The sequence below is a fragment of the Engystomops pustulosus genome, chromosome 11 (genome assembly GCF_040894005.1).
Source record: "Engystomops pustulosus chromosome 11, aEngPut4.maternal, whole genome shotgun sequence".
NCBI classification, from domain to species: Eukaryota; Metazoa; Chordata; class Amphibia; order Anura; family Leptodactylidae; genus Engystomops; species Engystomops pustulosus.
This window is the reverse complement of record NC_092421.1, coordinates 60,483,545-60,509,947: the sequence shown is the minus strand read 5'-3', so window position 1 is coordinate 60,509,947 and position 26,403 is coordinate 60,483,545. Positions and strand designations below refer to the sequence as shown.

The window sequence follows — 26,403 nt, the reverse complement described above, 5'->3', positions numbered from 1 at the left end:
CAGGAGAGCCTTCAGTGGCTCTGGAATTTCTAACATTTTTTACCATAGCACAATCATGTTCCGACTATGGTTTGTAATTAAGTCTTGACGCACTTTCCTGGTTATAACTTGATTTGAAGGCTACTGTTTCATCTCCCCTTTTCCCTATCCTTTACGTTGTGAGGGTCAAGCTTAGGGAATGTCGGGAGCCATCAACTGGGGTGTTCTTCAAGCAGGCAAGAACAAGTGGGGGCTTTTAGCATCAGGGCTCATTTCCCTTACCTCAGATCTGACTTGACATTCACCTTCTTTTAACAATGAGATGGTTTTGCTTATTCTACCCCAGTTTTATACACCAAAGCGAACATGTAATCCATATCACAGTCTTAATCTCTCTCAGATAAAACTTCAGGTCGGATTTGCTAAGAGGCTCCAGCCGTCAGAATGAAACCTCCCCCACGTCAGATTACAGCTGTAGTCTTTGCTGGTTTTCCAACGGATACTATAAAAAATACAGCCCCTCCCCTCTTCCCAGCCCACCCTCTTTAGAGAAATGGACAAAGGGTCACAATTCTTATCCTTGCACCAGGAATTGCCAAATTGTTATCGCATTGTAACCAATATGGAATATTTAAAACATGTAAAAAACATGTAAAAAAAAACAATTATTATAAAATATAGTCAAATATTATGAATTCACTTTAATTTACCATCTTCTACTCTCAAATATATTTGCATTTTCTTGTTAAACCACTAAAGAGAGCTTAAGATAAAAAGCTATAAGTAACTTCTACCGGTTATCTACAGCTTTGGTGTCAACACCTTCACCTCATAGATTGTAAACTTTTGTGAGCAAGGCCCTCATTCAAATTGTTTCAACCAACGACTATATTATTGCTCAGTAACATTGGTGCTGAACCCAGGGGCGTAACTACAGTGGTAGCAGCCATAGCAGTTGCTATGGGGCCCACAGTGTCTGGGGCCCCATCATCCTACCTGACACACTAAAAAATGGAGGGTGTGCACCTTTTTATACATATAGGGGCACATTTACTTACCCGGTCCTGTTGCAATCCTCAATCCGGACTGTCCGACGAGGATAAAGTCCAGCGTGATTCACCAAGATCATACGCCCGATATCCTGCATGTGTTGCTTCCCTGCTGAGGTCCGCCGGAGTTCACCATCTTCTTCACGGTGTATGTGAGTGCATGTCTAGCAACACAATTTGAATTTTAAATCCCGTGCTTAGTCCGAATCAGTCGGGTTGTCTGATGGCCACACCCCCCGATTTGTGTCACATTAAAGTCAGCTCTTCCGCCAAAATCCGATTGCGTTTGTCAAAAACCCCAGTTAAATGCGGCAAATCGAAATAGTCATGAAACCCAATGGAAATGCGGTATGCGGACCCTTAGTAAATGTGCCCCATTATGCTGCACATTGTACCAGTGGTGACCCAGACAGTATTGAACCTGGAGCATCTGGAACAGTGACAGGAATGACTTCATTTTTATTTCTTAATTATAATTTAATTCCCCTGGAAACCCATTATTTTTTTTTAATAATTCTCTAGATATCCTCTGTAACTATTCAACAAAATGGAGCGGAAGGGAAGCACATTCTTCATTCACTGAAAAAAAATAAAAAAGATTTTACTTGCACATGGTTCCTACCCAAAATTGATCAGAAGCAAATTTACCATTTCCAATATCTTTCTGATACTTTTGGAAATTTTTTCAGAATTTTTTATGCTACAGATACAATATTTCCAGTCATGTTTTCAAACCAATCTTTTCTTTGTAGTAGACTGCAGGAGTCGAGTGCAATAAAAAGTGACAATGCTCCATAGTAATTTAACTAGAACAGCGGCCATTCTTATGAAGAAAGGCTTGGGTACATTTCCTCCAGACACATTATTGCATTTCTCATTAAAAGAGATTTAGATCTGGTATTTTTAATTATTTTCCGTTTATTATTTTTTAAGGCTCCATCAGAATATGGCACACAGTTTCATTAACATCAGCGGAGGAAATTATATGTGAACTAATTCTGTCCTACGGAACATGAAAACGTTCAAATAAATGGCCCGGATGCCATGTAAACTGAAATTACTAGAATCTTATTTTTAATTAATGAGATTTACCAGTCGAGATTTTTTAACTGGTGTTTTTTTTTTAATTTTCATGTATTAATATAACATTATGATTTCATATAGGAATACTCTGTTTTGGGAACCCCACTATTCGGCAAATCATAGAGTATCAATAGATTCCTTAGTGATGGACCATCCATTTATTCCTTGGTTTGCCATGAGCATCTAGGTTATTACAGCTCATTTTTAATTTCTAGGTTGTTATAATCCATTTAAAAGACAAATCAGGCTTTATCCACAGGATAAGGCTGAACTTGCTGAATGGTGGGGGACTCAGTGATGAGACCCTCAAAGATCATGAGAAAGGGGAGTCCAAGCTTGTCAATCTCCATAAGCTCCATTGAGATCAATGGAGCAGAACAGACATTAGTGGCTGCCTGCTCCATTCATCTTGCGAAGAGAGGAGAGGTCCATCGGGGTACCTCGAACCTCATCGGACCCCCTTTTCTCGTGATCTGTGGGTAAATCCCTTTAAGTAATTTTTCTTATTTCACTTAAAAAAAAGAGATTCATTATGGGATTTTTGTGATTTTTTTTGGCACCAAAAAGTCCCAAAAAGAATGTTTTTTTGTGACTTTTTGAGTCCAAAAAGTAGTAAGTGAGAATTTCACACCAATCAAATTTAAGAGCACTAACCAACAAATTTAGCATTCCATCGGTTAGTGAAAGGCCAGATGTATAAATAGTGACTTTTTTTTAAAAAGTCACATAAAAAGTCACCAAGCCAAAAACTCCCCCCTAAAACTGCAATTTTTTTTAAAAAATTCACAAAACAACTGCATGGATGTAAAACGCTGCTATCAGATTCATTAGAGTATCAAAGCCATAATGATAAATATGATGGGCAACAAAGCCACTGGCTGAGCTCTTTTCAAACATACTGGGGCACATTTATTTACCTGTCCGAAATTGTTCACTGAGAGTGCATTATTTGACTGTAATGCACTGTGCCACGATTCACTAAGATCGTGCACCCGATATCCTGCATGAGTCGCTTCCCCGCTCAGTTCCACAGGAGTTCACCTTCTTCTTTCTGGTGCATGTAAGTGCATTGGATTGCAACACAATTTGAATGTTAAATCTGAATCAGTCGGATTTTCCAACCACCTGCCCGATCGGTATTTCATTGATATTTTTACAATGGAATAAAAAGGTGATCAAACGATTGTACAGTCCAAAAAATGTACCAAAAAAAAATCAGCTTACCCTGCAAAAAATGACACCCTACAAAGCTCAGTACAGTGATCAGGATCTCTGAGGATGACAGGACTGGTTCATATGACCGATTGCTCCCCAGAGTATTATAGTGTGATATAGTGTTAGAGTATAATTCAAAAGCCGAAATTTTATTCTTTGTAAAACATAGAGCTGTAATATGGCCGTGTTTACAGAATCATACATTACATTTCTTTACATTTCTCTTTCTTGAACTTTGTCTTTTAATTAACTTCAGTAATGATGTTTAGCAATCCGAATCCTCCTGTCACTTTATCAAATATAACCTGGTGTTCCAAGGGCAAAACCTAATTATATTTTTAATAAATGGCTGATAATGAATGATAAATAAAGAAATACCTTAAATGCTTTATAGCGTTCTGAATTCAGTACTTCAAGTACTCGGCAACATTGTCCCTCTTCAAGGATCTCCTAACAATACAAAGACGTCATTCTGTCAGATAATTACTTCATTAAATCTTATAGTTATAATATAAAATAAATTCATTATATGCATTTGTAAAAAAAAATGTAATTGAATTTTAATACTTATTAATATTAAATTCAACAAAGTTTTAAAAATTCTTAGTCTACCATAGAACACTCTGCCAGTCTGGGGGCACTCAGGCCAATGGATGCCAGTGAGGGGGCACTCTGGCTATTGAATGCGTGAGGGGAGCACTCTGGCTATTGGATGCAGAAGTGGGGTCAATCTGGCTCCTTACTACTGTATGGGGGGCATTCTAGCTATCGGCTACTGTGTAATGAAATGACATTTGGCCCCTTTAAGGCAACCACAAGGCTAATGTGGCCTTTGCTGAAAATCGAGTTGGACTCCCACCATGCTATACAGTGTACACAGATCATATGTAAGAGGCCTAAAGATTTTTTTTTACATATTAAAATTCTAAATGGAAACCTTCTACCTGGAAACCTGGTTAAAAAGATTCATAGCACCGATTTATACACTGCTCAAAAAAAAAAAAATGACACATCCTATATCTGAATAAATGAAATATTGGCCTGTATTTGGAATCGCCCACAAAAGTAAAGACAAAAAACAGACTACAGGCTGATCCAACTTTGATGTAATGTCCGTAAAACAAGACAAAATGAGGCCCAGTAATGTGTTTGGCCTCCACGTGTCTGTATGACCTCCCTACAATGCCTCGGCATGCTCCTGATGAGGTTGCTGAGGGTCTCCGGAGGGGCCTCCTCCCAGACCTAGACTAAAGCATCCACCAATTACTGGACGGTCTATGGTGCAACGTGACGTTAGTGGATTGAGTGAGACATGATGTCCCAGATGTGCTCAATCGGATTCAGTTTTGGGCAGGGAGCAGGCCAATTCATAGCTTCAATGCCTTCATCTTGCAGAAACTGTTGACACACTCCAGCCACATGAAGTCTAGCATTGTCCTGCATTAGAAACCCATGGCTAACTGCACCAGCATATGGTCTCACAAGGAGGGCTGTGCCGTACAACCACCACCTGTGGACGTCGGTCCCTCATACGTCCTCATGGAGTAGGTTTGTGCAGCTACATGCACATTGGTGGCTGCTGGAGGTTATTTTGCAGGGCTCTGGCAGTGCTCCTCCTGTTCCTTCTTGCACAAAGGTCAAGGTAGCCATCCTGCGCCTGGGTTTTTGCCCTCCTAATGCCCCCTCCAAGTCTCCTGCTGTATTAGCCTGTCTCCTGGTAGCTCCTCCAGCATATGGACACCATGCTGACAGACACTGCAAACCTTCTGACCACAGCTCGCATTGATGTGCCATCCTGGATGACCTGCACCTGAGCCACTTGTGTGGGTTGCCGAGGGGTTGTAGAGAGGTCATACAGGCATGTGGAGGCTGCACACAGTACTGAGCTCATTTTGTCTTGTTTTACGGACATTACATCAAAGTTGGATCAGCCTGTAGTGCGGTTTTCCACTTTAATTTTGTGGATGGCTCCAAATCCAGGCCTCTATTGATTAATAATTTTGATTTCTATTGATGATTTTTTTGTGATTTTGTTGTCAGCACATTCAACTTTGTACAGAACAAATTATTCAATGTGAATATTTCTTTTGAGCAGTGTATAAATGGAACGTGAAAAGTCAACTACCATAGACACATTGGGGCACATTTACTTACCTGTTCCTGTCGCGATCCCCAAGATGTGTTGTCCAACGAGTATGAAGTCAGGTGTGATTCACTAAAATTGTGCGCCCGATATCCTGCATGTGTCAGTTCCGCCGAAGTTCATCTTCTTTTTCCCAGTGTAAGTGAGTGGATGTCTTGCGACACAATTTGATTCCGAATCAGTCGATTGGGATCGTGAGCGGATTGTGGCACATCAGCGCCGGCTTGCATGCGACAGAAATTGGGGGGGCGAAATCGGGAGAACCCGACGGATTCGGACTAACTGCGGAATTTAAAAACGAAATTGTGTCGCAAGATCAAGCACTTACAAGATCAGCAGACACATGCAGGATATCGGGCGCACAACGGACAGCGCACCGCGGGATCGCGACAGGACCCGGTAAGTAAATCTGACCCACTATTATTCCACACATTACTATTACAATAGATGTAGATCTCCTACACTCCAGTGTTTATTAAATAACCGCCAAAATACATACCCTACCTCAATTATATATTTCATCTCAACTCCAATGAGTGGCAAGCCTTCCAGGTCTTTGGTGGACATAATAGGAGACTGAAGTGATTTCAGGACTGAAGATGCTCTCCGAAAGGCTACAAGGGGACTTTTATTTATTTCAAACTCAAAATTTTCTGCCAAAATATCAAATGCATCCTAAAAAAAACCAAAAACATACATTTTACACTTGAAGTTTCACTTTCCCCCACAAAACTTTCCAGAGATCACATTGGGGCATTCTGGAAGCCAGAATATTCCTAGTTGCTCATAGCAATCACAGCTCCCCTTTAAAATATTCATGAGCACTGGTAAAATGAAAGCTGAGCTGTGATTGGTTGCCATGGGCAACTAGAAATATTCGGACTTTCAGACAGCTTGATAAATCTGCCCCATTATTTGCTGGTGACTCTACGAAGGAAATTTAGGCACATGTCTTTGAATGTAATCCTCACAAGAGGTCACTTACATAACTTGCTTCCACTAAAGGAAATCACATGTCAATCCTCACTGCTGACATGAAACAATGCAACAAGGACTACTTATTTCATGAAGGTAAAAACATATGATATTATTAACCATAGGTTGTAGACTCAATGGGGCACATTTACTTACCCGTCACGTTGACGCCGCCGATCCGGAATGTCCGACGAGGATTTGGAGCTGCCGCGATTCCATTAGATCGTGTGTCCAATCTCCTGCATGTGTCGCTTCCCCACTGAGGTCCGCCAGAGTTCACTTTCCTCTTCCCGGTGCATGTAAGTGCTGAGCTTGCAACACAATTTGAATTTTACATTCTTAAGTTTGTCCAAATTATTCAGGTTGTCGGACGGCCACGCCTCCCGATTTGTGTCGCATGAAAGCTGGTACCACAATCCGATCACGTGCGCCAAAAACCTGGGGCAATTCAGCACAAATCAGAAATAGTCGGGAAACCCGACAGAATGCGCCCAACGGACCCTTAGTAGATGTGCCCCAATGTGTCAACTGGGCTTTGCTTGAAATCACTCCTGATACTTTGTGGCTTCCTCTGGTTGTCACCCTTTATTCCCTATTTATGCATCTGAAATTCCCTGTTGGGAGACCGTCAAGTCAAATACATTTTGAAATGATCCTAATGTAGGAATTGCTGACCTACGACCAAGAGACAGTGTTGCTATATACATGCCAAGGTTTGGGTTGGCAGAATGGGTGGAGTGTGGCGACCACGCTGTTTTCAAAATTTGAGGAATAGAATTTAAATGACAGATTTAGACTTCTATGAAGCTACAAATGAAGATTACAAGTCACGTAATACCCTGAAACATTGTTATACCTTATACACACTGGACTAGTGATTTCTTCAATGTTTTCTCAAAGTTAAGTTACACTAGAAACCAGGAATCCTGTCACCAGGAGCCCTTTTTCTGGCTCTTCCATGTCCCCATAGAGAATAGTGTGCACATTGCCAAAAAATAGTAAAACTGGCTTTTTCCAAAAAAAGATAAGTTAAATGAAAGTTTACCTTTCTGTATGCAGAGCTGTGTATTTGAAATCGATGCATGACCACAAGCTGGTTGGAGACCAGGTCTATTGTTATGCAAATCGCAATCAAAAATCAAACTAATAGGAAAACCCTCCTCATTGGCCACTCCCATGGGACAAGGGACACAGCTCTGCATACAGAAAGGTAAATTTTCATCTAACTTATCTTTTTTTTTTTCAGAAAAAAAACACTTTGGCAATGTGTACACTATTCTCTAGGAGTACATGGAGGAGCCAGAAAAGGGCTCCCGATGAAAGGTTCCCTTTAAGAAGTCATTAGCACAAGGGTTCACTTACTTTGTCTCTCTGCACAGTGGGTGTTTATACAATCTATCATAGACATGGAAAGAACAATAGTTTTGTGCCATTAGTTAGATTTTGTATGACTAGATTGTGATTCGAAAAACAATAGACCTTGCGTCTCCAACCAGATTTACCAAGGTAGATAGATGGATAAATAGAAGGTAGATAGATAGATAGATAGATAGATAGATGGATAAATAGAAGGTAGATAGATAGATAGATAGATAGATAGATAGATAGATAGATAGATGGATAAATAGAAGGTAGATAGATAGATAGATAGATAGATTTTAGAATATCCCCCAAGAACTAATTTTTTTTTCCAATTTTCCCTCTGGATAATAAAAATATTGTCTGTCATATAAAATCTTGTCACATCTATATTACCAGCTGATGTCAAGCTGAAGGTGACCAAGTAAGATTGAATTCACACCGTCACCTGTGACCTTTCAGGGCGTTAACATATGTTACACGGATGTGGAGTGTCTAGAGGTCAGCGTTCTGAATACCAGCCTATGAATCATGTCTCCGAGGTGAAGGGAAGGGTAACATCTTTTTATGGCTCTGATTTGTTACTTTTCACAGGGGTAATGTTAATCTGAGCCTTCTTTAGGAATCTTTCATTTCTATGTCCACAGGGCATGGGACTTTAGAAATAGATTTCCGAAAAATATTGCTGCAATAAAATAGTATTGCCAAATCAATGCCCAGTTGATACGTACCCGGTGTGTTGAACTAGCAGTTATACATGACAAACACATTGCACCTTATGCTCTTAAAATGGCTATAGGTTTAATCTGATCTTTTATTTGTTTGTATAATGAAGAGAGGGGGAACAACCATGTGAAGTTACAGAATTGATGCCCCTGTTCTGGAGCGCAGCGCTACAAAGCATCAAAATGTGCAATACATCTCTTTAAGTTTTCTCCAATCTAGCTCTAAAAGAAAGTTAACATTGCATCAGTTATTTTAGTTTTTTATAGTTTTTAAGGTAACTAACCTTGACACATTTCTTGGTGTCCACTAGAGTAAAGACAAAAGACTGAAATTACTGTCTTTATAGATCAGGCTTAGCTGTGTAGACTCGGAGGATATGTACAGGGGCATCTCATCATCATTAGCATTAACAATGTGCAGCTTGGTTGAAAGTACTTTAACCTGCCTAACCTATCCATCAGAATCCAAAATGGCCCCCATCCCTCACAAACCAAAAACAGGTATTACACTTAAAGGGTGTTGAACGTTACATCATATTTTGTAATGTGTGGGTTTAGGTGTGGGTGGAAAGATATTAAGTAATTTACCAATATAAATCCATTACAGGGAACCTGTCAGCAGGAGACCCATTTGTGGCACCCCCCCCCCCCAGTCCCTATAGAGCATAGTACATATACTGCCAAACAGTTTTTGCATAAAAAACAGTTTTACAGAAATAAAGATCTGTTATATATTACCTTACAATGTCATGTGAGCAGTAAATAGTCTATTTGTCCCCTGGGAGTGGCAATAGTGGCAGTTCACGCCCTCCCACTTCAGAAGAACGAAAGGATCCCACTGCATACATACTTCTTTAAAAGTTAATCCAGTACTTTGATATTAAAATCCATACAAACTATAGAAAACATGAAAGGTACAAGATCAATTACCAGGCAAAGCCTACGCGTTTCGATATAATCTTACTCATGTTTCCCTCCCACCCTTGGGAAACGGAAACCACTCCTCCATGTGTCATTATCAAATTTCTCAAACCACCCAGCATCCAGCAAATAGACACCGCCGGCAGCGTCTATCCCCCTGTGGACGTCCTCAATCGGTGTTCCACCCACCTTCAGCAACTCTTGCTGACCGCGTCAGGCATTCTCGGGGCTACACGGTCAGCATCGTGCAAAACGTGTGGCTGGAGATGAGCAGATGAAGCAGGGCTGGCCACACAGTCTCCGCATCTGCGCATGCGCTACTCTATGCCGTAGCTTGCTAGGTCTGAACAATTGGCCTGGCAGGGCGATAGAGATCACGTGACCCTCCATCTGTGGCCATGTTATGGTCAGGAATGTCTGGCTCATGAGGTAAAAGAAAGCTAAGCAGCTTTTTTTCAGCTATGACGAAGGACAGGACAGGACTTTCTGTCAGAAACGCGTGAGGTGTTAATATTTGTCACAGTGGATAATTTTGTACTGCCATTGAATGCACCAATAAAGAAAATAGCTCGACTGGACCGTGGATTTTTTACTACAAGTGTGTTCCACCCCAGCAGAGTGGTGGTCTGTGCCTCACTCAACACAATGAGAGGTGAGCTGGCATTTCTCTACATTTGCACTAAGCTTTTTTTTAGCCCTGATATAGATATAGGTATATAGGGCCACAACAATATAATTAATTCAGAGGTGTGTCATTTATATTTGGTTGGGGGAACAATGTAGTCAGTTGTGGTGTGAAGGAAAAAATTATGTATGTGGGAACATAGCATGGTTAGTTGTGTTTTAGGAAGTATGTATTGTTCAAGAGCACAGTGTTGGACACAATTTTTTCAGGCTCGTGGTGACGGTTGATCCCCCGGTGGGCCATGACAACTTTGCCGCCACGCAGGGGGAGTTGGCAGAGGTAAGTAAATTTTTTAATGCTTTTTAATAGCCGAAGGAAATTTGCTATTAGTTTTTGCTAAATATTTGCATATAATATATTGAGAGGTCACAATGTAGTCACTGACTTACCTTCTAGAATGCAACATAGCTCTCAGCATGTGTCTTGGGGGGGGGGTCTTTAGTCGTTATTGATGCAGCTTAGTTTATTTTGGCAATTGTAATGGACATGATATAGTAGAACAATGGCATGGGTGTATAATGTGGAACCGAAATAGTAAAAGGGGTCTGCAAAAGTTTATAGTTCTGTATGTGTAAGGTGTAAGACTGAAAGATGTAATGTCCACTGGGGGTGAAGGGGATGCAACCTTTGCCTAAAATCCCTGATGGCAGGTGTTTCTTTGATGCCAAGGTTTGGTTGGAACACGTATTATGGGTACACTTACGGTAACTTTTTGCTTTCTGAATTACTTGTATAGATTTCCATCTGCAACCAGAAGAACTAGTTGCAGATGGAAATATAAAATACAGCAGACATAAGTCTTGACTCATGATGCTACATTCCAACGGTGCGTCCATGTCTGGTCATGAAGTTCCTGTGGTCACTGCTGCCAATCACTTGTAGAACAGTGATGTCACCAATTTTCCATACGATCGTTAATGCTTATAACTGGCTTCAAGGTCACAGGAGCTTCATCAGATGAGGTGGGGCCAGGAGCAGAAGTGGAGGAATGGAGGGTCGGTGAATATATCTCCCTTTTTATTTTACACCTCCTCTGGCCACCACTTGATTTTCTCCTTAGCCAGCCCCAACCCTACTGAAGCTTAAGGGTCTATATCTTAACATGTAAAACACACGATAGAGCAGTCTGTTTGTGATTACCTGTCTAGAATTATGGCAGAAGTCTTGGTGTTTTGAGATAATCACATCAGAGAAGTATATATAAAACAGCCGTGATGTTAAGCCAAGCAGAATGCTTTACTTACAGGAACTGCTCTATTATTGGTAATTGGGATTGATTCATGTGTAAGATCTAAATCCTGAGAAAGTATAAATTATCTTGGTTGTGCAGAGTAAAATATTCAAAGCCTAACAAAACACACGTACATATTAAAATGATAAATGATAGAAAGTATTTGGTAAATAATCACGGCTGTATTTAATCGGCGCCTTTCCTAAATTTTCACTGCAAGATAAAGATTCGGAAGGAGTAAAAATGACTAAGTGAAGGATGAGAGACTCAATTTTTGTGGCTTCTTCAATATATTTGCTGCCGACGTTTGATAGTGACAAATACAGACAGTATTTCTGAAAGTTAACTAAATAAAGTTAAGTAAATAACGCATGTTATTATGCCCAATGAGCGGCACCAACTTTGGTGTCAATGCCTTCTGTATTTAGAATTGCAGCACTATATTTCATCATGGCTTCCTATTTGTCTTTTGGCCTCTTTGCTCCATGGGGAGCTTGAGGTGAAAAAAAAAATAATATAGAAAATGTTGTGGTAGTTACAGTTAAAACATAACTTTTTGTAGATATGCTCTAAAAGATCAGTACACTCATAAATCTATATATACTGACCCTAGAGACGACCATAAAGCAGGACCAATAGAAGACATAGCCAGGAATATATATTGGAGCTCCCCAAACTTGCACAAAAAAAACAAAAATAAAATATGCAAATAAGTTTTCTAGGATAGGGTAAGGAAAGCCGCGCCTCTTTTAGCTTCTTTGTAAGGCAGCTCCCTTGACATCAAGCATGACCTTCAGGAAGCCTTATGACCTGATGTGGGATTAAAACCAAACCTGTCTATCTATTCCAGAAGGCACAGGCTCCCAACTGTAGAGAGCACTGCTTCGACCTGGTTGGGTCTCCTAAGTACAGCGTAGGGAACTGGTTTGGCTGAGTGAGAGGCTTGTGACTATGGTCCGGAAGTAAGAGCTCTCCTTATGGAGACTGCCAATTAAGTTGCCAAATAAATAGCTAAAAGAGACATGGGTTTCCTTATTCCATCCTATAAAACATATTCACACATTTTTTTTCCAGAAATCCCTAGTGAAACATCAATGGCTATAAGTCTCTACACGCATACAAGGCAGCCTTAATTGGCAGTCTCCGTAAGTAGAACTGTTACTTCCCGATCCCCCCAAGAAAACTAGAGCCCACAATAAGAAGTACCAGGGGGTCTTGTCAGCCAGAGGATCCTCTTATATCAGAATGACTAACCATATTATCCCCTGCAGTTTAAAAAGCTATGCCCTATTCTGCCCTGATGGCTAACGCCCTCACAAGGGCAGTCTCAGCACTATCCCTGCAGGGTGGCAAGTACACCACATCGGTGCCCTAAAGTAGCATCCTGCCATGTAATACTGAATCCTTTATCAGGGGAACAATAACAAAAAGGGCTATAAAAGTAGCTGCTCCTGACTACCGTTCATAAAGGAAGACAGCATTGGCCGTACAATTCCAGGGGATAACCTAGCAGTGGCACGTGCTCCCTATAGAAAATGTCAGAAAAGGTATAGGAAAAAGCGAAAGTACACAATACCGCGAACAACCACAATACAATGTGCAGTGATGTGCTTGGCTGGCTGGGGGGGGGGGGTTCTGGTTGAAGCGCAGTCGTCTTTTAACACAGCTGATCTATAGGAGTGTTGTGAGTATCAGACTCCATTCATTTTATAAAGATGGCGAATCCCCCAACCGAACCTTAAACCACCTCCACGCCAAGTGAATAGCTATAGCCTGCACCAGTTCCTGGCCATGGACTCTCTGCTCCAGTATTGTAGAGTGTGATGACCCTTTAAGAACCTAAAAATCTTTGTTGTCTGATCCTGGGCTATTTTATATAGCTTCTCCCACGCAACTTTGCCTTCTTTTTTTGCACCCATGGTGCCATGGACATGTTGGACCTGTCACATTTATTCTAGTGTTTGCACCAGTTTTCTGTTTGACTTTTCTCTGAAAATAACATGTAAACTGGCTGCACATGTATTTATAAAGAGTCTGCGCCACTTTTGTGTTGCAGCTGATCTGCATCTGCAAAGAAGAAAAAAGTGCACCAAAAGGGGCGAGTTACTGCTTAATCAGAGTTTGAGCCACCCTTATTGCTGACGTGCACCACAAATTTGCAGCATTGACAAAGTGCGGCAAAAAAAAAAAATGGTGCATTCTGCCGGAGCAGTACAGGGGGCGCCAGATTCATGAAGACTATGCACCACAATTCATCAATCTGTCGCACTCTTCACAATACACAAGCAACTGCACTCGTTTTGATAACGGTGGGCCATTGTGTTGTTTTCAAAGGATACATCAAATTTGAAAGGTTCAGCGAATAGAAGCCCCATTGTGTCACTCAACAGATTTGGCTTTCGGTAAAGGTCAGGGACATGCTCACTTCTAAGGGGTCTGGAATTCAGAAATCACCAGGTTACAACCTCTTGTAATAGTTAGTAATTAATTGTTGCCCAAATGACCCAGTGAGGCAGTGGTGGCGAACCTATGGCACGGGTCCCAGGGGTGGCACTTACAGACCTCCCTGTGGGCACGCGGACTGTTCTCCATGCACAGAGTTTGCAAGGCATTATTTTAAAGAGACCCATCTTAGGCTGCCTGAGACTCTGGGAATAGTTAGAAGGTGGGATTAGGGTCAGTTTAGAGCTCATAGAGAACTTGCTCTATGTCCCCCCCAATTCTTCCTGTTTAGGGGCCCTACCGTCTTTGAACGGTATTGAGGCACTCGGACAGTTATGTTACTGCCATGTTGACACTTTGGGAAAAATTAGTGGGTTTTGGGTCTCGAAAAGGTTCGCCATCACTGCAGTGAGGGATATCAAGACGTGTTATGCAAGGGACAAGCAGAGAACTGGTCAGAGAAGCTGTTTTGTAGTTTATGGCAATCTAGGCTGAGGTCAGGCCGGGCAGCAAAGAAAGAGGTAAATGGATCCAACATCTGAAAACAGGTTAACATGAGATGATTTCAATGTTTACAGGTTCTAAAATTGCCACAGCACTCTACTGATAGGTACTGGAGCACAGCATGCATGGCCAGGGAGGACAGTATGGTGGCCATGAAGAGGACACTAGGTGACCCTGCAGAGTATGCATTTTCCATCCATATTCTGCATTCTTTTAGGATTATTTTTAAAGAAAAAGCAATCACAATTTGGCAAGAACCGACACCAGTAATCAGCTATTTTCCTAGTCATGGAGTTATTACACGGCTCAGGCTGATTTTACTAAAAAGGTGCACAAGTACCACAGTAATGAATCTCCCTGCTGGAAATCAATAGCACTCATTATAATGTAACATGATCTGCACAATACACTAGAATTAAATGAAAATCAGTTTATTAAAAGGGAGAAATATATGAAAGCTCCGGCGAAGGCGGGAATAAATTGTCCTTTTATGTCTGTAATTAAATTTTACATCATATATAAATGCTAAATTGCTTCGGAAGATAGCGGCATCAAATTCTTTGATGATGTGTTATAGCCACAAGACGATCGCTACGTTGCCTTGAACTCCTACTCGGCAGGTCTGTCATATGCCAACGTAAAGCATTCAATGCACAACTGGGTAATAATATAAATGGCTTTGGGTGCGTTTTTTAGAGAATAGGAAAATTGGTCCTGTCCCTGTAAATCTGTTTTTATTTGCAAAGCAAGTCATGCGTGCCGTGACCTCAATATCCCGCAACGCAGAACATGTCGCGGCTTTGCATAGCAAGTAGAAACTACTTAGCCACAGTCTTTCCGAAGCTTGAACACCGGGAAGCCTTCAAGTAGTAATCTTCTAGATTATCAACAGCTGAACCATCGCCTTTTTCCAAGCACTCAACAACAGTAAAATGAGCCAGATAGCAGCAATAAAGTATCGTCTGAATAGGAACAGCATTCAATGTCGCTATATTGGAACATCACCTATGGATTTCAAGCAATCCAGAAGAAGTAGGCGGATACAAGGGGGGGGGAATATCCCCCTATGGCGTGAATTTATTCGAAGAGTTGAAACGTTGGAACGACTACATTAAGATTCCAGCTCAGCAAATATCAATGCGACTTCCAAATGTATATGATTGTGAAATAATCCTCGGAAAAATACATGTTGCAGTGCACACCGAAAATAGCCTGTAGTGGATGAATGCAGAAATCATTTTCGCTATTGATTCCCAAGTGTTTGTAAAATCCTGCCCAGATAAGCCCCATGCAATTAAATGGAATATTTCAGTCCCTGCCGGTACCAGTCACAGCGGAGACGTGGCTTAGAAAATCACAACGAAAATTCTATTTCACCGGGATAAACCTGACCCCCGAGTTCGCTTCCTTCCACTCTACTGCCTGCTATATCATTATTTTACTGAGTCTTTTTGATGACTGTGTAGCCAATAATTATTACCGTGAATATTCGGTTGACGTCTTGCAGCGGAGTCCGTCTCTGACACGCGTATGGAGAGAGGTGGACACATGATGAAGAGACTGGCGGATTGCAAGCGGCAGAAAAATCCTCCTGGACCTAAGGAAGAAAAAATATATATATGTGTTAGAAAATTCCTATGTTTTGTCCTTGTCCCAGATGCCCGGTTAACATTTCTAATAGGACAAATTCTCGATGACTCCTCACCAATTATAATCCCCATGGTTCTAGTAAAGAGGTTTGCAATTTTCTGTAATTAACTTTACGTGTGCGACGGCTCAATCACCGGTGATTGCCTTAAAATATATTTATGTCGGAGATTTTCAGAAGTGACATGTGCTCGACGGGGAAACGTGTGATGACAAATTAATGCATAAAAGTCACAAATTCTTAGCAGATGAGTATGTTACTTTACAGGGAATTATACTGGGCATGGTTAGGAAAGGAAAAAAAAACATTAAAATTAGAGATGAGCGAGCACTAAAATGCTCGGGTACTCGTTATTCGAGACGAACTTTTCCCGATGCTCGAGTGCTCGTCTCGAATAACGAACCCCATTGAAGTCAATGGGAGACTCGAGCATTTTTCAAGGGGACCAAGGCTCTGCACAGGGAAGCTTGGCCAAACACCTGGGAACCTCAGAAAAGGATGGAAACACCACGGAAATGGACAGGAAACAGCAGGGGCAGCATGCATGGATGCCTCTGAGGCTGCTTAAATGCACCATTATGCCAAAATTATGGGCAACAGCATGGCCATGACAGAGTGACAGAATGAAGCTAGATAGCATCTAAAACATCCAATAATTGACCCTGACACTATAGGGGACGGCATGCAGAGTCAGCGGCAGCAGCGGAAGGCTAGAGAGTGGCATGGCGACATACCCTAAATGGACTCAGGCTTCAAACCAATGGGTAGCAGAGAGGAACCAAAGGAGGTGAGCAAGAAGCGCTCAAATAATATCGGTACATGATAAAAGTTTGCCAGTATATTTTGTGGATTACACAGCAGGGTGGCGACAAAGTTAACATGGAAGCCATGAAAACAACCCAAAATTCTGCCTGACACAGCTCGTTTGATAAGGGGACGATGTATGGAGGCAGTGAACTAGTAGTAGATTAAAGGTGCTGCAGTTAAAACTATGTTAGTTGTTTCTTGGCATGGAGCTGGCGCTCCACTGCCAGGCGAGCTTTCGCCAATCCAAGCCCCTGTCTCTAGGCTACTCCCCAAACAGCACTTCTAAGAACCTTTCGGATAAGATCAAGTGTAGTAGCGTTCTTATAAGTTTGGGATATGGCGGGTGAGGGGAATGTAAACATCTGCGCAAGAAGCGCTGAAATAATATCCGTAAATGAAAAAAGTTTTCCAGTATATTTTGTGGCTTACACAGCAGGGTGGCGACAAAGTTAACAAGTTTGATGTGGAATGCCCTGCAATAGCTCTTGGGCGGTGTGCCTTTTATCACCTAGGCTCAGCAGTTTGAGCACCGCCTGCTGTCGCTTAGCGACGGCACTGCTGCTGTGCCTAGAGCTACCGACTGATGGCGCCATGCCCACGGATGGTAATTCGGAGGAGGAGGAGGTGGAGGAGGGGTGGGAGGATTTGGAGGTATAGTAGGCCTTTGAGACCTGGACCGAGGTAGGCCCCGCAATCCTCTGCGTCGGCAGTATATGACCAGCCCCTGGGTCAGACTCGGTCCCAGCCTGCACCAAGTTAAGTGTAGTAGCGTTCTTATAAGTTTGGGATATGGCGGGTGAGGGGGATGTAAACAGATGCGCAAGAAGCGCTGAAATAATATCCGTAAATGGTAAAAGTTTGCCAGTATATTTTGTGGATTACACAGCAGGGTGGCGACAAAGTTAACAAGTTTGTTGTGGAAGCCATGAAAACAACCCAAAATTCTGCCTGACACAGCACGTTTGATAAGGCGGGCATGTATGGAGGCAGTGAACTAGTAGTAGATTAAAGGTGCTGCAGTTAAAACTATGTTAGTTGGTTCTTGGCATGGAGCTGCCGCTCCGCTGCCAGGCGAGCTTTCGCCAATCCAAGCCCCTGTCTCTAGGCTACTCCCCAAACAGCACTTCTAAGAACCTTTTGTATAAGATCAAGTGTAGTAGCGTTCTTATAAGTTTGGGATATGGCGGGTGAGGGGAATTTAAACAGATGCGCAAGAAGCGCTGAAATAATATCCGTAAATGGTAAAAGTTTGCCAGTATATTTTGTGGATTACACAGCAGGGTGGCGACAAAGTTAACAAGTTTGTTGTGGAAGCCATGAAAACAACCCAAAATTCTGCCTGACACAGCACGTTTGATAAGGCGGGCATGTATGGAGGCAGTGAACTAGTAGTAGATTAAAGGTGCTGCAGTTAAAACTATGTTAGTTGGTTCTTGGCATGGAGCTGCCGCTCCGCTGCCAGGCGAGCTTTCGCCAATCCAAGCCCCTGTCTCTAGGCTACTCCCCAAACAGCACTTCTAAGAACCTTTTGTATAAGATCAAGTGTAGTAGCGTTCTTATAAGTTTGGGATATGGCGGGTGAGGGGAATGTAAACAGATGCGCAAGAAGCGCTGAAATAATATCCGTAAATGGTAAAAGTTTGCCAGTGTATTTTGTGGATAACACAGCAGGGTGGCGACAAAGTTAACAACTTCGATGTGGAATCCATGAAAACAACCCAAATTTCGGCCTGACAAACCTCGTTTGATAAAGGGACGATGTATGGAGGCAGCTATATGGACGACTTTTGGAGGTAGCAATGGAGACAACGTGTGGAGGCTGCTATGGAGACAATTCAATTTGGATAGTGCCTGTATGTGGCAGTCCAAAAAATTTTTCAAACCAGAGGAGCAGGTAGTTGGCCCTCCAGAAAAATGGAATAGATTGGGTGCCTGTATGTGGCAGTCCAAAAAAGTTTTTAAACCAGAGGAGCAGGTAGGTGGCCCTCCAGAAAAATGGAATAGATTGAGTGCCTGTATGTGGCAGTCCAAAAAAGTTTTTAAACCAGAGGAGCAGGTAGGTGGCCCTCCAGAAAAATGGAATAGATTGAGTGCCTGTATGTGGCAGTCCAAAAAAGTTTTTAAACCAGAGGAGCAGGTAGGTGGCCCTCCAGAAAAATTGAATAGATTGAGTGCCTGTATGTGGCAGTCCAAAAAAGTTTTCAAACCAGAGGAGCAGGTAGGTGGCCCTCCAGAAAAATGGAATAGATTGAGTGCCTGTATGTGGCAGTCCAAAAAATTTTTCAAACCAGAGGAGCAGGTAGGTGGAGCTCCAGAAAAATTGAATAGATTGAGTGCCTGTATGTGGCACTCCCAAAAATTGTTTAAAACAGAGGACCGGGTCGGTGGCCCTCCAGAAAAATTAAATGCATAAAGTACTATAGGTAGAGCCAGTGGGCCCTGTCAAAAAATAGCCAGTTTCCTCTGCTTTACTGTACAAAGAGCAGGAGAAGGAGGAAAATGAGGAGGAGGAGGAGGAGGAGTGGATAAATTATTCAGGTTGAGCTTCCTTCACCTGCTGGAGATTGGAAATTAGGAGAAATCCATGCTTTATTCATCTTGATAAGCGTCAGCCTGTCAGCGCTGTCAGTCGACAGGCGTGTACGCTTATCGGTGATGATGCCACCAGCTGCACTGAAAACCCGCTCTGACAAGACGCTAGCGGCAGGGCAGGCAAGAACCTCCAAGGCGTAGAGCGCCAGTTCGTGCCACATGTCCAGCTTTGAAACCCAGTAGTTGTAGGGAGCTGTGTGATCATTTAGGACGATGGTATGGTCAGCTACGTACTCCCTCACCATCTTTCTGTAAAGATCAGCCCTACTCTGCCGAGACTGGGGACAGGTGACAGTGTCTTGCTGGGGTGACATAAAGCTGGCAAAAGCCTTGTAAAGCGTACCCTTGCCAGTGCTGGACAAGCTGCCTGCTCGCCTACTCTCCCTCGCTACTTGTCCCGCAGAACTACGCACTCTGCCGCTAGCGCTGTCAGAAGGGAAATACTGTTTCAGCTTGTGCACCAGGGCCTGCTGGTATTCATGCATTCTCACACTCCTTTCCTCTCCAGGGATGAGAGTGGAAAGATTTTGCTTGTACCGTGGGTCCAGGAGAGTGAACACCCAGTAATCGGTGCTGGAATAAATTCTTTGAACGCGAGGGTCACGGGATAGGCAGCCTAGCATGAAATCTGCCATATGCGCCAGAGTACCAACGCGTAAGAATTCGCTCCCCTCACTGGCCTGACTGTCCATTTCCTCCTCCTCCAACTCCTCCAATTCCTCTTCTTCTGCCCATACACGCTCAACAGTGAAGGACTCAACAATGGTCCCCTCTTGTGTCTCGCCAACATTCTCCTCCTCTTCCTCCTCATCCTCCTCCACCTCCACCTCCTCCGATATGCGCTGAGAAACAGACCTAAGGGTGCTTTGGCTATCAACAAGGGAATCTTCTTCCCCCGTCTCTTGTGAGGAGCGCAAAGCTTCCGACTTCATGCTGACCAGAGAGTTTTTCAACAGGCCAAGCAGCGGGATGGTGAGGCTGATGATGGCGGCATCGCCACTGACCATCTGTGTTGACTCCTCAAAGTTACTCAGCACCTGACAGATATCAGACATCCACGTCCACTCCTCATTGTAGACTTGAGGAAGCTGACTGACCTGACTACCAGTTCTGGTGGAAGTTGACATCTGGCAGTCTACAATCGCTCGGCGCTGCTGGTAAACTCTGGATAACATGGTCAGTGTTGAATTCCACCTCGTGGGCACGTCGCACAACAGTCGGTGAGCGGGCAGTTGGATGCGGCGCTGCGCTGCCCTGAGAGTGGCAGCATCTGTGCTGGACTTCCTGAAATGCGCACAGATGCGGCGCACCTTCGTGAGCAAATCAGACAGATTGGGGTATGTCTTGAGGAAACGCTGAACTATCAGATTTAACACATGGGCCAGGCATGGCACATGTGTCAGTCTGCCGAGTTGCAGAGCCGCCACCAGGTTACGGCCGTTGTCACACACAACCATGCCTGGCTTCAGGTTCAGCGGTGCCAGCCACAGATCAGTCTGCGCCGTGATGCCCTGTAATAGTTCTTGGGCGGTGTGCCTTTTATCGCCTAGGCTCAGCAGTTTCAGCACCGCCTGCTGTCGCTTAGCGACGGCACTGCTGCTGTGCCTAGAGCTACCGACTGATGGCGCCATGCCCACGGATGGTCGTTCGGAGGAGGAGGTGGAGGAGGGGTGGGAGGAGGAGGAGGCATAGTAGGCCTGAAACACCTGGACCGAGGTAGGCCCCGCAATCCTCGGCGTCGGCAGTATATGACCAGCCGCAGGGTCAGACTCGGTCCCAGCCTCCACCAAGTTAACCCAATGTGCCGTCAGCTATAAATAGTGGCCCTGCCCGGCAGCACTCGTCCACGTGTCCGTGGTCAGGTGGACCTTGTCAGAAACGGCGTTGGTCAGGGCACGGATTATGTTGTCTGACACGTGCTGGTGCAGGGCTGGGACGGCACATCGGGAAAAGTAGTGGCGGCTGGGGACCGAATACCGAGGGGCGGCCGCCGCCATGAGGCTGCGAAAGGCCTCGGTCTCTACTAGCCTATAGGGCAGCATCTCCAGGCTTAGCAATCTGGAGATGTGCACATTAAGGGCTTGGGCGTGCGGGTGGGTTGCACTATATTTGCGTTTCCGCTCCAGCGTCTGGGGTATGGAGAGCTGAACGCTGGTGGATGCTGTGGAGGATCGTGGAGGCGACGATGGGGTTTTTGTGGCAGGGTCCTGGGCAGGGGGCTGACTATCAGCTGACACAGGGGAAGGAGCAGTGGTGTGCACGGCCGGAGGTGAACGCGCTTGTTGCCACTGAGTGGGGTGCTTAGCATTCATATGCCTGCGCATACTGGTGGTAGTTAAGCTAGTAGTGGTGGAACCCCTGCTGATCCTGGTTTGGCAAATGTGGCACACCACAGTCCGTCGGTCATCCGGTGTTTCCTTAAAGAACCTCCAGACTTCTGAAAATCTAGCCCTCGCCGCAGGAGCCCTCGCCACGGGAGCTTCACTAGTTGACACATTTGGCGCTGATGCACCAGCTCTGGCCCTGCCTCTCCGTCTAGCCCCACCACTGCCTCTTCCAACCTGTTCTGGTCGAGGACTCTCCTCCGTCTCAGAAGCACTGTGTTCACCCGGCCTCTCAGCCCAGCTTGGGTCTGTCACCTCATCATCCTCCGATCCCTCAGTCTGCTCCCCCCTCGGACTTCCTGCCCTGACAACAACTTCCCCACTGTCTGACAACCGTGTCTCCTCATCGTCGGACACCTCTTTACACACTTCTTCCAGTACGTCAACAAGGTCATCATCACCCACAGACTGCGACTGGTGGAAAACCTGGGCATCGGAAAATTGCTCATCAGCAACCGGACAAGTGGTTTGTGACTGTGGGAATGGTCCAGAAAACAGTTCCTCAGAGTATGCCGGTTCAAATGGCAAATTTTGCTGGGAGGGGGCAGACTGGGGGGGAGGAGGCTGAGGTGCAGGAGCTGGAGGAGTGCCGATTTCGGTGACATGGGTGGACTGCGTGGAAGACTGACTGGTGGACAAATTGCTCGAAGCATTGTCGGCAATCCACGACATCACCTGTTCGCACTGTTCTGGCCTCAACAGTGCTCTACCACGAGTCCCAGTAACTTCAGACATGAATTTTCCCACTTCGGTCTTTGCGATGGATATGTGCGTCACTAAGCGCAAAACACAGTGGTCGCAAGTCTGACTCCAAATTGCTCACAATTTACTAGTAGATGCACTGCAACAACTACAGCCACCAGCAGATCAACCAGAAATCAAATATATATAACGCTACTGTAGGCGTAATTAAGCCGTTTGTATTCTCCTATGGCTATTTTCTAGCCAAGTATTACAGCACACTACTATGCCAGATGAGATGACGCTGAGTTATGAAAAAAATAAACGTAAAATAAAAAAGGAAATGGCAGACTGTGCCTAATTGAAATACAACCCCGGGCCCTAATAAATTTTCCCACTTCGGTCTTTGCGATGGATATGTGCGTCACTAAAACACAGTGGTCGCAAGTCTGACTCCAAATTGCTCACAATTTACTAGTAGATGCACTGCAACAACTACAGCCACCAGCAGATCAACCAGAAATCAAATATATATAACGCTACTGTAGGCGTAATTAAGCCGTTTGTATTCTCCTATGGCTATTTTCTAGCCAAGTATTACAGCACACTACTATGCCAGATGAGATGACGCTGAGTTATGAAAAAAATAAACGTAAAATAAAAAAGGAAATGGCAGACTGTGCCTAATTGAAATACAACCCCGGGCCCTAATAAATTTTCCCACTTCGGTCTTTGCGATGGATATGTGCGTCACTAAAACACAGTGGTCGCAAGTCTGACTCCAAATTGCTCACAATTTACTAGTAGATGCACTGCAACAACTACAGCCACCAACAGATCAACCAGAAATCAAATATATATAACGCTACTGTAGGCGTAATTAAGCCGTTTGTATTCTCCTATGGCTATTTTCTAGCCAAGTATTACAGCACACTACTATGCCAGATGAGATGACGCTGAGTTATGAAAAAAATAAACGTAAAATAAAAAGAAACTGGCAGACTGTTTCCCACTTCGGTCTTTGCGATGGATATGTGCGTCACTAAAACACAGTGGTCGCAAGTCTGACTCCAAATTGCTCACAATTTACTAGTAGATGCACTGCAACAACTACAGCCACCAACAGATCAACCAGAAATCAAATATATATAACGCTACTGTAGGCGTAATTAAGCCGTTTGTATTCTCCTATGGCTATTTTCTAGCCAAGTATTACAGCACACTACTATGCCAGATGAGATGACGCTGAGTTATGAAAAAAATAAACGTAAAATAAAAAGAAACTGGCAGACTGTGCCTAATTGAAATACAACCCCGGGCCCTAATAAATTTTCCCACTTCGGTCTTTGCGATGGATATGTGCGTCACTAAGCGCAAAACACAGTGGTCGCAAGTCTCACTCCAAATTGCTCACAATTTGCTAGTAGATGCACTGCAACAACTACAGCCACCAGCAGATCAACCAGAAATCAAATATATATAACGCTACTGTAGGCGTAATTAAGCCGTTTGTATTCTCCTATGGCTATTTTCTAGCCAAGTATTACAGCACACTACTATGCCAGATGAGATGACACTGAGTTATTAAAACAATAAACGTAAAATAAAAAGAAACTGGCAGACTGTGCCTAATTCTACTCAAACCCCTAATAAATTTTCCCACTTTGGTGTTTGAGGTGGATATGTGTGTCACTAAGCGCAAAACACAGCGGTAGCAAGTCCCCCTGCAAATTCCTCACAATATGGTACTAGCTGCAAATAAAAAAAAAAAAAATTATAACGTTATTGTAGCCCTAAGAAGGGCTGTTGGGTTCTTTTAGAATCACTCCTGCCTAACAGTAAGCTAATAGAACACCCTAACGCTTTCCCTGACCAGCAGCAGCTCTCTCCCTAGCGGCATCCAGACACAGAATGATCCGAGCAGCGGCTAGTCTATCCCAGGGTCACCTGATCTGGCCAGCCAACAACTGCTATCTACGTGTAAGGGTACCACGTCATGCTGGGTGGAGTGCAGAGTCTCCTGGCTTGTGATTGGCTCTGTTTCTGGCCGCCAAAACAGCGGGAGCTGCCATTTTCTCGAGCGGGCGAAATACTCGTCCGAGCAACGAGCAGTTACGAGTACACTAATGCTCGATCGAGCATCAAGCTCGGACGAGTATGTTCGCTCATCTCTAATTAAAATCCTGAAAACAAAACTTATGGCAGAGTAAATTTTGTTTATTTGTTACTAGAAATTAAAGTCAATTGGTTGTTTTAAGAGATATAGTTATGGTATCAAAGGTGATTACCCATATATAGGAACAAGAGAAGTTCAGCTCACCTTCTGCAGAAAACCCCTTTGGTCGCACGGATAGCGAGGTGAACCCCACGGACTGAGGGTCTGTGATCTAGTAGCAAACAAAGAAGAACGATCCAGCGTCTCAGGGGAAAATTATGCTTAAAATTTTCTTTTATTGAGATTCCAAAAGGCATAAAATCGTTAGGCAAGATACACAGCCTCTATTTTCATGGTTTGCAGGAAATGACCGACGCGTTTCGCTCAGGTGAGCTTACTCATGGTCTACTTACAAAATGTGAGTTACAGCTATTTAAAGATCGCGGTCCCCCTCGGCGTGTGACGTCACAATCACATGATCCAAGACCATGTGAGTGACGTCACAGTCACGTGACCCGCGTCACATGATCCAGGAAGCTCCGCCCCCGGAAGGCCGCGATTGTATGCAGAGTAAGTATTTGTATATACATATAAAAAGAATTCATCCTAATGTCTACTGATTTTCTCCTTCAAAACAATTTTTTTTAATGTTCGATTCACAATATTACTTGCAAGTGGAGGGGGCCCCTATGGGGGTGAAGTTTTCCCCCTCCCTTGCCAACATATATATGATTCAGTGGGAGAAACATTTCGTTTTTTCGGATTCCAATCCACACAGGTCGTCTGTGGAGTGGTTTGGCCGCTTCATAGACGATCTGTTGTGGATTTGGAAGGGCAGCCACACGGATTTTGTAAATTTTGTTGATTATCTTAACACTAATAACATGAACCTGAAGTTCACCTCTCATTTTGGTGGTCAGGGGATAGATTTCTTGGATGTCACCCTTACAGGACAGGACAATAGGGTGTTAGTGTCGCCTTTCCGCAAACCGGTTGCAGGGAATACAATTTTGTTGTCCACGTCATGCCACCCTAGACACGTGGTGGATAATATTCCCTTTGGGGAATTGGTCCGACTACGCAGGAACAGTTCCACCAAAGCAGTTTTTGATAAACATGTTACAGAATGGGAGAATAGGTTGACACACAGAAAATACAAACAAAAAACCTTATCCCTAGCTAAAAAAAGAATTGGAAACATTAACCGTAAAGATTTATTAAAAAACAAACCTACAAGAGAGAGAAATTGTGACGGTTTATCTGACATCAAACCCATCGCGTTTGTTACTACATATAGCAAACAATTTAACCAAAGCAGAAATATAGTGAATAAATTTATACCAATTTTAGAGCAGGACAATAATGCTAGAATTTGTCTTTCCCAAGGAGTGAGATACATCTCAAAAAAAGCACCCACCATTGGATCAATTGTATCTCCAAGTTTGTTTAATAGCAAGAACGATAAACAACATAATTATAGCTGGTTGCATCATCCAGGCAACCACAAATGTGGACATTCCAGATGTTTAGTGTGTGGATTTCTTACCACCACCAATTTCTTTATCTCACACACTACTAAAAAGAGATATAATATAACCAGTTACCTTAATTGCAACACAACCTATACCATTTACTTAATATCCTGCACCTCTTGTGAGAAACAATACGTAGGATGTACTACGAATTCCCTTAAAACCCGAATTAGAAAACATCTTTCTGATGTAAAAAACACAAATTTGAGTAATATGTCAGCCGCCTCAAAACATTTCCGCGACTTACATGATGGGAATTGTGATACTTTCAGGTGGCAGGGAATAGAAAAGGT

General features: G+C 43.5%; 1 protein-coding gene across 2 annotated transcripts in view; it reads right to left on the bottom strand.

Moving 5' to 3' along the window:
* The window catches only part of DNTT (DNA nucleotidylexotransferase), a 221,801-nt gene that overhangs the window by 154,815 nt on the left and 40,583 nt on the right, over positions 1 to 26,403 (bottom strand). The window contains exons 3-5 of one of the 2 annotated variants that reach the window (XM_072130020.1): positions 15,792 to 15,908; positions 5,974 to 6,144; positions 3,705 to 3,776 (exon numbers count right to left, since the gene is read on the bottom strand). In XM_072130020.1, coding sequence (XP_071986121.1) covers positions 3,705 to 3,776; positions 5,974 to 6,144; positions 15,792 to 15,908 — 360 coding nt within the window. The remainder of the gene's footprint in view (positions 1 to 3,704; positions 3,777 to 5,973; positions 6,145 to 15,791; positions 15,909 to 26,403) is intronic. The other variant, XM_072130021.1, reaches the window with a different exon arrangement.